This window comes from Bos javanicus, chromosome 3 (genome assembly GCF_032452875.1).
Source record: "Bos javanicus breed banteng chromosome 3, ARS-OSU_banteng_1.0, whole genome shotgun sequence".
Taxonomy (NCBI): Eukaryota; Metazoa; Chordata; class Mammalia; order Artiodactyla; family Bovidae; genus Bos; species Bos javanicus.
In genome coordinates, this window is record NC_083870.1 from 23614097 (window position 1) to 23628351 (window position 14255).

The 14255-nt window shown below is 42.9% G+C and overlaps 1 protein-coding gene across 3 annotated transcripts in view; it reads left to right on the forward strand.

Moving 5' to 3' along the window:
• NOTCH2 (notch receptor 2) overlaps positions 1 to 14255 on the forward strand; it is a 174470-nt gene that overhangs the window by 107650 nt on the left and 52565 nt on the right. For all 3 annotated transcript variants that reach the window (XM_061409410.1, XM_061409419.1, XM_061409427.1), the window contains 6 exons: positions 5740 to 5973; positions 7328 to 7483; positions 7983 to 8171; positions 9346 to 9459; positions 10271 to 10384; positions 12046 to 12279. In XM_061409410.1, the coding sequence (XP_061265394.1) occupies positions 5740 to 5973; positions 7328 to 7483; positions 7983 to 8171; positions 9346 to 9459; positions 10271 to 10384; positions 12046 to 12279 (1041 nt within the window). The remainder of the gene's footprint in view (positions 1 to 5739; positions 5974 to 7327; positions 7484 to 7982; positions 8172 to 9345; positions 9460 to 10270; positions 10385 to 12045; positions 12280 to 14255) is intronic.

A 14255-nucleotide genomic window follows, 5' to 3' on the forward strand; every position in this document is an offset into this window, starting at 1 on the left:
TATTACTCAGCCATAAGAAAGAAAGAAATAATGCCATTTGCAGCAACACAGGTGGACCTAGAGATTATCGTAGTCAGTCAGACAGTTGTTGTTCAGTCGCTCAGTCGTGTCTGACTCTTTACGACCCCATGGACTGCAGCATGCCAGGCTTCCTTATCCCTCACTGTCTCCTGGAGCTTGCTCAAATTCATGTCCATTGAGTTGGTGATGCCATCCAACTGTCTCATCCTCTGTTGGCCCCTTCTCCTCCTCCCCTCAATCTTTCCCAGCATCAGGGTCTTTTCAGGTTAAGTTGGCTTTTCATGTCAGGTGGCCAGAGAAAGACAAATATCATATATATCAATTATATGTAGAATCTAAAAAAGTGTGAATGAACTTATTTGTAGAACAGACATAGAAAACAGACTTATGGTTACCAAAGGGGAAAGGGGGATGTTGCTAAGTCACTTCAGTTGTGTCCGACTCTATGCGACCCCATAGACGGCAGCCCACCAGGCTCCCCCATCCCTGGGATTCTCCAGGCAAGAACACTGGAGTGGGTTGCCATTTCCTTCTAAACATGGATAAGTCACTATACCTCTCTGGTCCTAGTTTTGTTTGTAAAATGAGCACGTTAGATTGAATCTAAGGTCTGTTTCATCACTGATGCCAAGTGTCTGGTACAGTAGCTGATATATAAACTGAGGTGAATGACCAACAGAATTCATGCTCTCATGGAACTTTTAGTCTAACAGAGACTGTAAAATGTAAATGAATATAAAATTACACCATTTGATAAATGACAAGATGGACTGAATGGAGTAGATGCAGTGAAGGATAAAAAAGAGGAAATGTGAGCTTGAAGATCTACCTAAGTTATGAAGAAGGTCAAGGTGGTGGTGGTGGTTTAGGCACGAAGTCGTGTCTGACTCTTGCAACCGCATGGACTGTAGCCCGTTAGGCTTCTCTGTCCATGGGATTCTCCAGGCAAGGATACTGGAGTGGGTTGCCATTTCCTTCTCCAAGGGATATTCCCAACCCAAGAATCGAACCCAGGTCTCCTGCATTGCAGGCAGATGATTTATCAACTGAGCTATGAGGGAAGGCTGAAAGTCAAGGTGTGAGATGTTAATCGGCCATATAAGTAAGAGGAAGAAGAATATTTAAGGTGGAGAGGACAGGCTATGCAGAGGCTCTGAGGTAGGAAAGAACTTGTTTAAGGAACCAACAGTAAGCCATGTGGCTAGAATAAAATATATGAAGGAAAGATAGAGACTTGAGATACATTTAGGAGGCAAAAGCTATCACCCAGAGAATTATCAGTATATACTAGTGGCGCTAACAGTAAAGAACCCACCTACCAATTCAGGAGACATAAGAGATGTGGGTTTAAGGGACACAGGTTCGATCTGGGTCAGGAATATCCCCTGGAGGAGGAAACAGCAACCCACCCCAGTATTCCTTGCCTGGAAAAATCCCATGGACAGAGGAGTCTGGTGGGCTACAGTCCATGAAGTCGCAAAGAGTTGGATATGACTGAGCGACTTAGCAGGCTAAGTGTTTAAGGTGTCAGCCTTCATACCAAGTTAGTCCAGGTTTATATGGCAGTAGAGAAAGTAGTTTCTAGAAACAAGTTATTCCCTTTCTAATAGGAGATGGTTAAAACCTAATAGCCCACTGCCTAATCCCAATGTTAGATACCAGTAACTTGCAATAACTGGCAGGTGAAGTTAGTAAGAGGGATAATTGATGCCCTCACAAACTTGCCCAACCGAGCCTTGTGCAACATATTTTGGGAGTTCACCAGCAAGGTTTGTGTGCTGGCACAGATGATGGTACATGCTGAGACTTGTTTGGATTGAAGGTGTAGTAGCTAGGTAGGGCATGGAAAGAACGCAGCTCTGTCTTTTCACCAGGGGCTTTTATATGCTAGGTAGCTAGCTCCTAACTTAGTGCTTTCTCCTTTTCTCCCAACTAACACAAAGTCATTTGCTTTTAGTTCATGCTATATTCTACTGGCAGACTAATGTTCATATGCAGATTTGATCATGCCTTCCCTCACCGGTGAGCCTGCAATAATTCTCCTTTGTCATATCAAGTTCAAAATTGAGATAAGAATTCAGAGCCTCAAATGATCTCCAGCCTTTTCTTGTTTTAAACCCAACTCAAGAATATACTCCAGTCCCTTTGATATGTTCAAGATCTAACCCCACAAACCTGAGTGAACCTTCTTCCTCCAGCCCAGGCTGATGCTTTTTTGCCATGGAGTAGTGGAAAAGCTGAATGCACCCATCCTCTCTAGAATATCACCAAGAAACTTTACTGTTTCAGTATTTAGTGACTTTTTGTCTTTGTCAGTTTCTACCAACGGTCTTCTTTCCTTGACTCATGCTTCCATCCCTTTTAGGTGTCTTTAAGACCCGAGAATCAGGGACTTAGTCTGTAGGTCTTAATGATCAGACCCAGAGTTGGATAATTAACTCTGCTATAGTGGAAAGAACAGTAGTTTTAGAGTCAAACTGATCTGGGTTTGAATGACAGTGCCTCTGACTTACCAGTTTACGACTCTGGGCAGGGGTGGTAGGGTTGATGGTTACTTAACCTTTCTGAGCCTCATGTTTCTTATTTTTAGGCTCTGCATTGGTTTCCTCCTTTGTCAAGAGGGAGGTGGCATGAAAGAAGTGCAGTATGTTAGTAGACCTTCCATTGGGAATTTTGGAACAAGCAATTTTGTGGCACCCTGGTCACTGTTCTAACATTCCAAATGTAATAACTGGTTGCTGGAATTGGAATGAGGAAAAAATTCTGGCATAAATATGCCTGGGAGGGGTTTTGTTTTGTTCTGGAGAAATATGCCTGAACCTTAGAGGAAAATGATCCATTCTATGAAAGATTATGTATAAGCCAGGATTCTTTTGACTCTCCAGATTTGATTTCTCTAACAGGATCTGACACCAAACCCAAAATGCCTTAGGTATTTGACCTTCAAAAATCAATCTCATTGGAAAAATAGTCAACTGTACTCAAAAAATACATTTGACTTTTGGATAGTAATTTGAAGTCATAAGTTTTTCCAGTAATCCGATCATATGAGTCATGATTTTAATCCTCCCCTCCCCCATCCTGTCTCCTTCCCAATGCCTCTGTGTGCTTGGGAAGACTGAGATGCAGAGAGGTTGTTTTGATATGGTGAGATTCACACCTTAAGTCTTTGTCAAGGATTTTAGAGTCAGCAGCTCAAATCCCAGTCCTCCTGTACCCCCTGCCTCATGATAGGTGAGTTATGTCACCTCTCTGGACACGTTTCCTCAATGAGACAGTGATCGCAACACCTCAAGCCCAATACGTGGTTCACAGTAAGCCATCAGTGACTCTTGATATCCTTTCCCAAGAGTACAAAATTTTTATTCCAAACATTATTTCGTTAACCTAGTCTGTCTCACTATAATATTTAAGTGGCTGGGTGTTACATAATTATATGAAATATATATGAGATTTAAAAAATACACAGTGTCTTGTACTCAGAATTATCATGGAACCAATAAGAAAAACAACTTCCAAATTTCTCACAAGCAGCAAGTCAGTTAAGTTTGATGGTAGCATAGGCATTTTGAGTTAGCATTAGTGTAAGAGACAAGACTCGGAGGAATTCCCAGGTTGCAGAAACTCTTCACCTGCTTCTTGGTTATGTTTTCATTTCTATATCCCACCTGCATCTTAACAACACATCTGCCATTACTCTGAGGTAGCATTTCTGCCAGAAAAGTAAGGGAGCAAAGCTTTCTATACTGACATCATCTACCCTGGGGGAAATGATTGCTCCTTCACTTCCTCCCTCCCTCTGTACTAGTTAATGTTGTCAGATGCAACAGACAGATCCCCATCTCAAATTAGGAAAACCTGCTGGAAGGGACATCTCTCAGACTGGCCGTGCTCGTAAATAGGCTTAGAAACAGCCAGTCTTTGGGAACAGCTGGAGCTAGTAACTTGAATGTCCCCAGATTCTGTTTTTCTTTTCTGTGCACTTCCGATTCACTAGTATCACACCATATGTAGACTGGTCACGTTTTTCTTTTAGTCCATGTGGCAAAGGGTCCCTAGTCCAAAAGTTTGGAAGAGAGACACAGTGACATAGCTTGTATCATATGCCCATCCTGGATCAGGAAGGTGTGACCATGTAAATACGTGGTGGCTCCTTCAGGTATTATATGGATAAAGTGGAGTGAGAAGAGCAGCACGGAAGGAGGGGCCCTGAGCACAGAGTTCCGGAGTTGCCCACACACTGCCATCTTAGGCAGTGGGATCTTAGCTGGGAATACAAAAAATGCTCCTGAACCGAGTTTGCTTGCAGCCCAGTGATGGGAGATGGATGTACAATCAAAGTGCAATAGAATGATGTTGGTTCTGTAAAAATGGACGCATTGGTTAAATAGGAGTAAAGAATAGGTGGTCAGTTAGGTTGGCTCAGACACAGAAGCCCCTGCTGGCAATGTTGGCTGCACAGTTGGGCACTTTGCAGACTCTGAAAGTCCTTGAGCCAGCTGACTTCTTATCTGGGGACTAGGTATAGCCCTGGCGTTTTCTGAGTATGAATGCCCTGTGCTTTGTCGTTAAGAGGCTTCTGCATCAGAGTGCCTCTTTGAATTATTCAGTGAGTTTTTTACAAAGAAAATTAAGGATATCATGAGGGTTTTGTCATGTTCTGTTTTAGAGAATTCATATGATCTGAATATTCATTCCCTTTGGTAGCTTCTTAAACCTATTAAAAGACAACTTATTATAAGAAAGATTCATCAACTTGTTTTACAACTCAGGTAACCTGGCACTTGACTGCTGGTCAGTTACAAATCCCTTGCTTTTAAGTAGCTTATAAATAACTCCTATTCCCCGTCATGGGGCCTGAGAGTGTTTGCCACAGCCCTTGCCCTTTGCTGCTGCGGTGGCCTGTGGTATATCCATTGGTGGTCTCGTGTTTATCATCCTTTAGTTTGCTTCCTCAGGCAGAACAGACTGATCCTTTTCCATCTTCTGTTGAGTGAGGTAAACTTTCTACATCTTATTCCACTGCTCCGTCTTTGGCTCCAGTCTCTTCATCTTGGCTTTGTGTTTCTCATTTATATTTTACCAAGGCTTTTATTGTCCTTAACTGCTTGATTTTTCTCTCTGCCCTTTCTTGCTCTTGCATGTATTTTTTAATTAAACCTTCTATTTTGAGATAATTGTAGTTTTGCAGAAAGCTATAAGTATTAACAGAGAAATACTGTTTACCTTTAACCAAGTCTTCCCCAATGGTAACATCATCACCTTGCAAGACTACTATCTAATATCATAATCAGAATATTGACATTGATATAGTCAAGATACATAATGGTAGCCTTAACATTTTGATTTTTAAGGTTGCTTCTTGTCCTTACTCATCTCTTAGACCCTTCTCTCCTTGCTCTTCTCACATTCATTGTCCCGGGGATTTAACCAAATCTGATTTAAGGCTCTTACAAGACTCAATTTTCTCTCTGGTAGGCTGGCTAGACTTCATGCTGTCAGAGTTTCTAGGGATAGAACTTGCCTTCCCTAAATTATTTGCCTAGAATTTGGATGTCTCTAGGTGGCCTTAAAAGTCATGTGAGAACTGGGTTTCTGTGAGTTAATTTTGCCATAAGTTCACGCAGGTCACATGAGGGTGAAGAACATGTGGGGGTTGGTATGGTACTAATCCTCTGAGACTCAGAGCCCTAAACAAAGACACTTTTCCCCCCAAAGGACAGTTCTGCACAGAGGATGTGGATGAGTGCCTGCTGCAACCCAATGCCTGTCAGAATGGGGGCACCTGTACCAACCGCAACGGGGGCTATGGCTGTGTATGTGTGAATGGCTGGAGTGGGGACGACTGCAGTGAGAATATCGATGACTGTGCCTTCGCCTCCTGCACCCCGGGCTCTACCTGCATCGATCGTGTGGCCTCCTTCTCTTGTATGTGCCCAGAAGGAAAGGCAGGTAAGGCTGGCAGAAGAACAGAGCTGGAAAGGGTGAAAGGGCTGGTGAGCATTCAGGACTTCTGCCTCCGTCTCTTTCATCCCTTTTGGGGTATGTCCTTTTAAGTTTCATCTTTTGGAACGTGGCACCCAAAGCTGTGCTTCTGAAAGTGTAATTGGTAGCCAAAGTGCTGTGAAGTCAGTCTTCTTCCTTAGGACTTTTAGCTCTCAACTCCATGTACCTCAGTGTTTCATCCCCCCAGAATGAAAGTAACTCTTGCCTTGGAAACATCTATTACCTCCTTAAGATTTTAAGCTAAAAGACAGCTCAGAAATTAAGGTAAATTTCTCAGAAATTAAGACAAAATTACTCACAAATGGAGGTAGGCACTTAATTTTAAGAAGAAATAATCCATTTACTCAGAAAAGATTAGCAAGAAGGAAACAATGAAATGTATTCCAGCTCTCAATATTGCCCTGTAGGGGAAGGTTTTCACCAACTGCAAGTTAACATTGCTCTAGCCTCTGAGTTTAACAGTTCTGGGTCTAGGAATAGAGCAGTGAGAGGAGGAATGTTACAGAAGGAGATTGCTTAGCGATAGAACTTTGTGCCCAGCAGTTCTGAAATGTTCCTGTATCTATGCCTTTTCAAAAGCCCCACCTCCAGCTTTGTAGAAGAAGCCTTAGTCACCTCTTCTTAAGCTAATTGCAGACTGGAAAATCCAGTTCCCATGTGAACTATGCAGAACATGGGGCCTAGTCATGTCTTCAGAGTCCTGAGGGCACTTGAGCCAGGAATGTTGACACTATTAAAAAGCTGCCCAAGTATAGGCTGATGATGTTCAGCTGGTTTTTTTTTTTTTTTCTTCTGAGGCTAATGAAATGCAGGTGGCCCCACGATCATCAGGTAGCATGATCTTGGGAAAGTGGGTTGCCAGTTAAAATATAGGATGTATGTAATATTTGGGACATAGACTAAATAATTATTCATTGTTTATCTGGAATTCAGATCGAACTGGGCAGCCTCCGTTTTTATGTGCTAGACATGACAGCCCAGTGGGGAGGATATCTCCCTTTTCCTGACTCCAGCATCTAACCATCTCACAAATGCCTCACATTATCTACCCTTGAGGAAGGGTCCAGCTGAAGGCTCAGATTCAGAGTATAGAGAGAGGTGTCTACAGAAGCTTCTTGCTTTGCAGTTAGCTGTAGCATGTCCCTAAGGCAGGATCAGGCAAAGGGGAAATTGCCTCTAAATCTTCACATTGGATTCTGATGTGCCAGTCCTAAGGTGTTCAATCCTCTATGAAAGAGAAACTCATTCCCCAGGTAAGGGACATTTTCTCTTTCTTCTCCTTTCCCCACCCCTGTGACAGGTCTCTTATGTCATCTGGATGACGCGTGCATCAGCAACCCCTGCCACAAGGGGGCGCTGTGTGATACCAACCCTCTGAATGGACAGTATATTTGCACCTGCCCACAAGGCTACAAAGGGAGTGACTGTACAGAAGATGTGGATGAGTGTGCCATGGGTGAGTACACAGACCCTTTCCTATTCCTGTCAGTTGAGCTCAGCCGACATTTCACCTGAAGCACATTACACTCTGCGTGCATGTTTCATCCAAACCTCAGACCTGTTACATGCCCTGTTTACAACTGACCTTGCAGTGTAACCACATAGTCTATCCTGGGAATTCAAATATATAGAAGGTTTGTGCTTGACTCTTAACATGGACCCCTACCTTAGTGACTGTTTGGGCATAAGAACAGCAGAGACACACGAGAGTTGAGATTGCCCTCATTTGTCTTTCTTTCCCTATTTCCTTTCTTCCTTCTTCATTTAATTATTTATTTACTTTCTGATTGATTGATTTCTGATTGATTGATTGATTAGAATGATGTAAGAAATTGAGAATCAGATTATTAAAGGACTGGCCCTAATGCTACTAATCTGACCCACTTCTGTAGTCCACATTTGTGGAAGCTCCATCGAGTGCTTTGATCCTGGTTATGGGTGCTTGTGTCTTCCAGCCAACAGCAATCCTTGTGAGCATGCAGGAAAATGTGTGAACACAGATGGTGCCTTCCACTGTGAGTGTCTGAAGGGCTATGCAGGACCTCGTTGTGAGATGGACATCAATGAGTGCCACTCAGACCCCTGCAAGAATGATGCCACCTGTTTGGATAAGATTGGAGGCTTCACGTGTCTGTGCATGCCAGGTACATGGGCCGTCGGTGTGCGGGGTCTAGACCAGAGACCTTGCACTGCGCTTCTCTTAGGCAGAGCACTGAGTACAGCATGGCATTTCCGTAAGCTCTGTTGGAATTTAATCCCTAGCCACGGGACCCTTAGGGCTTTCCTGGTGGCTCAGTGGTAAAGAATCTGCCTGCAGTACAGGATCTGCTGGAGACATTGGTTTGATCCATGGGTTGGAAAGATTCCCTGGAGGCAGGCATGGCAACCCACTCCAGTATTCTTGCCTGGAGAATCCCATGGACAGAGAAGCCTGATGGGTTATAATCCATTGGGTCGCAAAGAGTTGAACACAACTGAAGCGACTTAGTATGCACACATGCAAGGGGACCCTTAAGGACTAAGGCTCATGTTAAAATTCTTAGAACTATGGAAAACAATCCCATCGTGTCAAAATCCAGATACTTGTGAGAGGAAAATTCAGAAGATTTTTAAAATGCAAGTATACTTTGATTTAATAAAGTATTTATCATAAAAATTCTTTAAATAGCAAGCTTTCCTTATCCCCTGATATATTACAAATAGCATACCATTCCATTTATAGAAAATAATATTACCATAATTGTATAGGAACTTGCTGTTTATCTCATGGTGAGATACACATGCTGTGTTATATCTTGGAACTCTTCTGCAGAGACCTCTGCTTGAATCCTTAGAGAGCACAGCTGAACTTTAGCTTAAAATGACAGCTGTCAGGAGCTGCTTGGCCTGATTACGGGTGCTAACCGCTCTAGCCTTGGCAGGCCCTCCTAACTTTGACTTACACCCCGAGAACAACAGCATCTCTGATTCATTCAGTTGGCCCTTAGGACTGGGGACCCTGTGGGCCTGGCACTGTCCCGAAAGCAGTGCCTGGACTGATCAGAGAATGTAGTTCAGTCTTTGTTGGCATGCTAGGTCTTACCAAGGTCTTTGGAGGTAACCTCTTCTCCGTCTCCACAGTGACATGGATATCCCAGAATATGCCCGTGTCTGACTGATGCTCACAGTGACTGTTTTCAATCACGGCATAGTCCTCTTTCCCTCTGCAGAAAAGTTCATACTCATAGAGGATGTAGTCATCTTTATGAATTTGTGCTTTCTTGGCTAGAATATGCCTTTGTCTTTTTCTAAGCCACTTGTGTGGTCCATTTTGTTCAGGTTTCAAAGGTGTGCATTGTGAGTTGGAGATAAATGAATGTCAGAGCAACCCTTGTGTGAACAATGGACAGTGTGTGGATAAAGTCAATCGCTTCCAGTGTCTGTGTCCGCCTGGTAAGTGCCCACCACCTGCCCCTGTTTTCTTTGAAAGCACAAAGCCGACTGACCGCAGGGAAGAGAGGAGGGAGAGAATGTGTGTGGGCTCTACATGAGGAAGTCATTAAAGTGAGCGCTTTGGGATAGGAGTGTGTGTGTACAGAAGTGGGGGATTTGCTTCAGCTAGTATATCTTCCAAATCCTCTGTGGCCAGAAGTCCAAGTCTGTTCTGAATGGCCCATGACCTCGCCGTCTGTGTGTACATTTCAGAAAGTTCATACCTCACGGAAGCCCTTAGTTTTAGATTATTCAGGATTTTATTTTTTCCTGTGAGTCATATTCTTGAAACCTTTCTCTGAGATGATTATTTTTAGACATTTCACCCATGGGTACATTAATAGCACAAGTCAGTTCTTTCCAAAGAATGCTGTGTCTCTCCTTTTCCCCCCTCAGCCATTGTGGAAGACATGCTGAATTTTCTGCCTTAGGCTATAGCCTCTCTTGTTGTTTCTTCAGAGAGAAGGTCCCAGTTCCTGTGCAGCTACATTCACTTCTTAGGGGGTTCTGCCTGTATGCATTCAGTTCCTGTTTTAAGTTGAAGTGAAATCTATACTGGGAAGAAAAAGAGGTGAGAGAGACACCCTGGTGCCTCTGATGCCCTGAGCCTCACCCGTTATCCCAGGTACCTGTTCAGGAGAATAATTCTCCATGTGCTGATCCAGGGATATAAACCCTGCCAGTAACAGCCCAGTTCTTCTTGGGCATCATTCTGATAGTAAGGAAAACATAAGATAATCCTTTGACTTGTGTCATCATGTGCCCTTTGAAGGATTCACGGGACCAGTTTGCCAGATCGATATTGACGACTGTTCTAGTACTCCGTGTCTGAATGGGGCAAAGTGTATAGATCACCCGAATGGCTATGAGTGCCAGTGTGCCACAGGTAAGCATTTTTCACTTCTTATTCCCCTGGTAGGTCCATCTGCACTAAATAGGAGACTGTCCTCTTCTTGTTGCCCTGCCAGGCCAGTCTACTAATGGGCTGCTCTGTGTTTAGAAGGGGCTTCTTCCAGCCTCTTTCTTGCTCCTCTCACTGTTTCCTTCTACAACGCCTGCTTCCTTCACCACAATGATGGCCTGGCCTGGACATTTCCATTTGGTGTCTCCGTCTTTCTAGGGCAGATTTTGGCAATGGTGAATTTCCAGCTGGCTTGCCTTATTCCTCTGGAAAAGGGAAGAATTCCAGCTGAAAACTATTTGTCATTGGGGCTTCTCAGCAAGAGGCCTGTCTCTGTTTTTTGAGGCAAGGGATCGAACAAAGGCTCAGAAATGCAGTGGTGGGCAAGTGCAGAGATTTTCTGCATAAATACGATTGATGCTTTGAGAGTCAAATGTGTATCTGCACAGGGGAGACAGCTCTATTTGGGAAAGTTTGGGTCCTCTTTCCTGACTCCTGCTACTAGAATCAAAAAGAGTGTTTACAAATATTCTGCATTTCTGATCTGTGGCGACATTTCTAATTTGGGAGTGGATTTGAATAAGCCAGACAGTTCTTGTTACACATTTGCTTCTGCACAGACCATTATTGTGTAGAGAAGGACTAGAAATTATTAGAAAAGATAATTTCCCAGTTTCTTTTTTATCTGACTGTTTAAGAGAAGTTATAAATATAATTCAGGACATTTTTTCTTATTTTAAAAAATGGATTCTTAAAAGATTTTAAGCATCATGTGCATGACTTTTTTTGTGATCACAGAAAAGCAAACTAAGTCATAAAAATAAACAGAGAATTACTATTTCGATAGTATTAGAATATTACCACTTATTAGGCCTTCTCAGAGTAGACCCTGTCAGATGATCCACTCAGCTTCCTTTTCTTTTCACAAACTCTGGTCTCTGTTGGAAAAGTTTCAGGTTTGGTCTTCTTCTGGCTAGATTATGCTTATGGAGTATAACCTTCACTGGAGAGACTTTAAACTTTGAACTCATGTTTAAAAGGGAGGAGAGTCCTTCCAAAGTCTCTTAAAAAGATTTAAGGTTGGATAAAGGAACTCTTATTTGCCCCTTTTAACTGTCTTAACTTGGGCATTTATTTAACAAGTATTGGTTAAAAACTTACTATATTTGCATAGATTCTTGGGAGGTTGGGAGAAATAAGGAAAAGTTCTCTGTCCTCTCAGGTCAGAATTGGAAAGATGAGGTATGTGAAGTCATTAATTTAGTACCTATATATGCAGACTGGTTTGGGAGAAGAGGCATATAGAGATAAATATATTAAGGAAAATTATAAAGAGCTATTCCCCACTGAAGTCCAATATGCAATTAAGATGCAGTTAAAAGGTCTCTGCAGTGAAATTATTGATCGTTTAGGAAAAGCTATTTGAATTCTACAGATCTGACTTGAACAACTTCATTGTAAACAAAACTCTCTAGGCTTGCCTTATACATAGTGCAGATAGTCAGTTCCAATTGCTTATGGCCCAGAGTATGAATTGTTTAAGATATGGGATGTGTAGGATTAAGAGGATGCTGGAGCTGCGTGTATGCTCAGGTGTGGAATGTGCGCCTTGGGTTTTAAGTCTCTTGGGTACAATTCCTTCTAAGGATTCACTGGTGTGTTGTGTGAGGAGAACATTGACAACTGTGACCCTGATCCTTGCCACCACGGCCAGTGTCAGGATGGCATTGATTCCTACACCTGCATTTGCAATCCGGGCTACATGGGCGCCATCTGCAGTGACCAGATAGACGAATGCTACAGCAGCCCTTGCCTGAATGAGGGTCGCTGCATCGACCTGGTGAATGGTTACCAGTGCAACTGCCAGCCAGGCACGTCAGGTAAGCCCACTCTTCACTGCCTTTGGAGTTTTCATTGTTTCTCTAAAACAGTTTACACAGATCTCTCAGACTTTCTCAGCACATGCTTTGGTACCAAAAATATAGTCTTGATTCTGAGAAGCACAGCCAGAAACATCTCAGGGGCAGATAGCTCTAGCCAGTAGGGAAGTCAGAGACAATAACTTCGCAAAGGTGATGATTCTGTGTATGTGTTTTTCATCAAAAGGAGGCATACCACTTCAAAAAATTGAAATTATTATTGAAAATTGAAACCCTTCTTACTTTTGTGGCTGGATTGGATTGTCTTTTTTTAACTTCCACCTTACTCAGATTAATGAAGTTGGTCCTTCCCTCTCCATCCCTCCCATTCTTCCAGTAGTTTTTCCTCCCTTTTGGAGTCCAGTATTTTTAATGGAGAAGGAAATGGCAACCCATTCCAGTATTCTTGCCTGGAGAATTCCATGGACAGAGGAGCCTGGCAGGCTATAGTCCATGGAGTCACAAGAGTCGGACATGACTGAGCAACTAACACACTATCTTTAACGGGTCATCTTTCTTCTGCTGTTTTTCTCTGCTGGGCTTTGGGCATTTGGGGGACTCAGAGGGAGAGGAGAGACGCTGCAACATGTCTGGGTTATTGTCAATTAGAATACAGAGCTGTCGTCTCCCATCCAGTTCATGGCTGTTTCCTGCCTCCAGTTGAATGACGGCTTGTTAGTCGTGAGGGCATGCTACTCCTTCCTGGGGAAATGTTGAGCTGTTTTCTCAGGCAGCAGCATTTCACAGATTTCAGTGGATTCTGTTTTACTTATTTGAGGAATAATTATGGTCACAACTGTGGTTAATGGACAGAGAAGTTCTGTGTCTCAGATCAAAGGAAAATGTATTAGTGGAAGATTAACTAGTGTGTGCCTTTGTTAGAAGGGAACCTGCCAATACAAGGAGTGATTTATTGAGAACTCATTCTCCATTTAAGGAAAATGGCCTGTGTAGGGGGCAAAGGTGGGGGAGGCGGTTAGCTGCCCTCATTTTATTTTGTTATTTCCAAATCCATTTCTTCAAACTTGTCAAAGGCCCTGGTCTTCATCCAGGAACTCGTACATGCCAAGTTTGAAAACAAAGTCCTTTTTGAGTTGCTCAAGCATACGAAAAACATCCCATGCCTTCCCAGTTGAAAATGCCTTCCCCCTCCCCACGTTTAGATAACTCTCTAAAAGAGCTGAATAGATCTTTGTGAAACCTTCCAAAAGCAATTTGCTTCCGGGCTGGTCCCCAGACATGAGAAATTGCAGTACGAAAAGAAATTTGAGAGATTTACAAGCAATTGAATGGATGCCTTTAGAATGGTGGGGCTGTTTTAGGCTTTGCTATCGTTCCCATTATAAAAAATGTACTGGAAACCTGGGTGAGTGGTGGGCTGGCAAGGCATTTTGTTTTCTTTGGGATTATATTATTATTCCAGGATGGATCAGGTGTGTTCCCTGGGGAGTACAGAGACGTCAAGGTGGAAGTAGCTGTCAGTGAGAAAGGCAGGCAGTAAATATCAGCGGTGTGCAGGCAGCATAGAGAAGGAAGGCACAGGTTCTCTCAGAAAACTGCCAGTTTCATTCCTGTGACTGTTTGGAGAATTCACACAAAGAGATGCAGACCACATAAAGAGATATTGGTCTGTAATGTTTGCAGAAGGACTTGGCATGTACAGGGAGCCTGGGCAAAAGGATTCACTCAATTAACCATTATGTATAGACTCTTGAGTTGCAATCTAAGAATCGACAACCCACTCATAATATAGTCTGAGTTGGTAGCTTGGGGTTTGGATGAGTATATGGATAGAAGGGACACTTTACAATCTGCAGGTTATAACTGTGGTTTCTCACTCACTAAGTACTTAAAGCGCAGTACACTACCCAGAATCACTACTAATGCCTTTTTTCACCTGTGATCTTAAGTAAGTTTGGGGGAAGTTTCAAGTTATA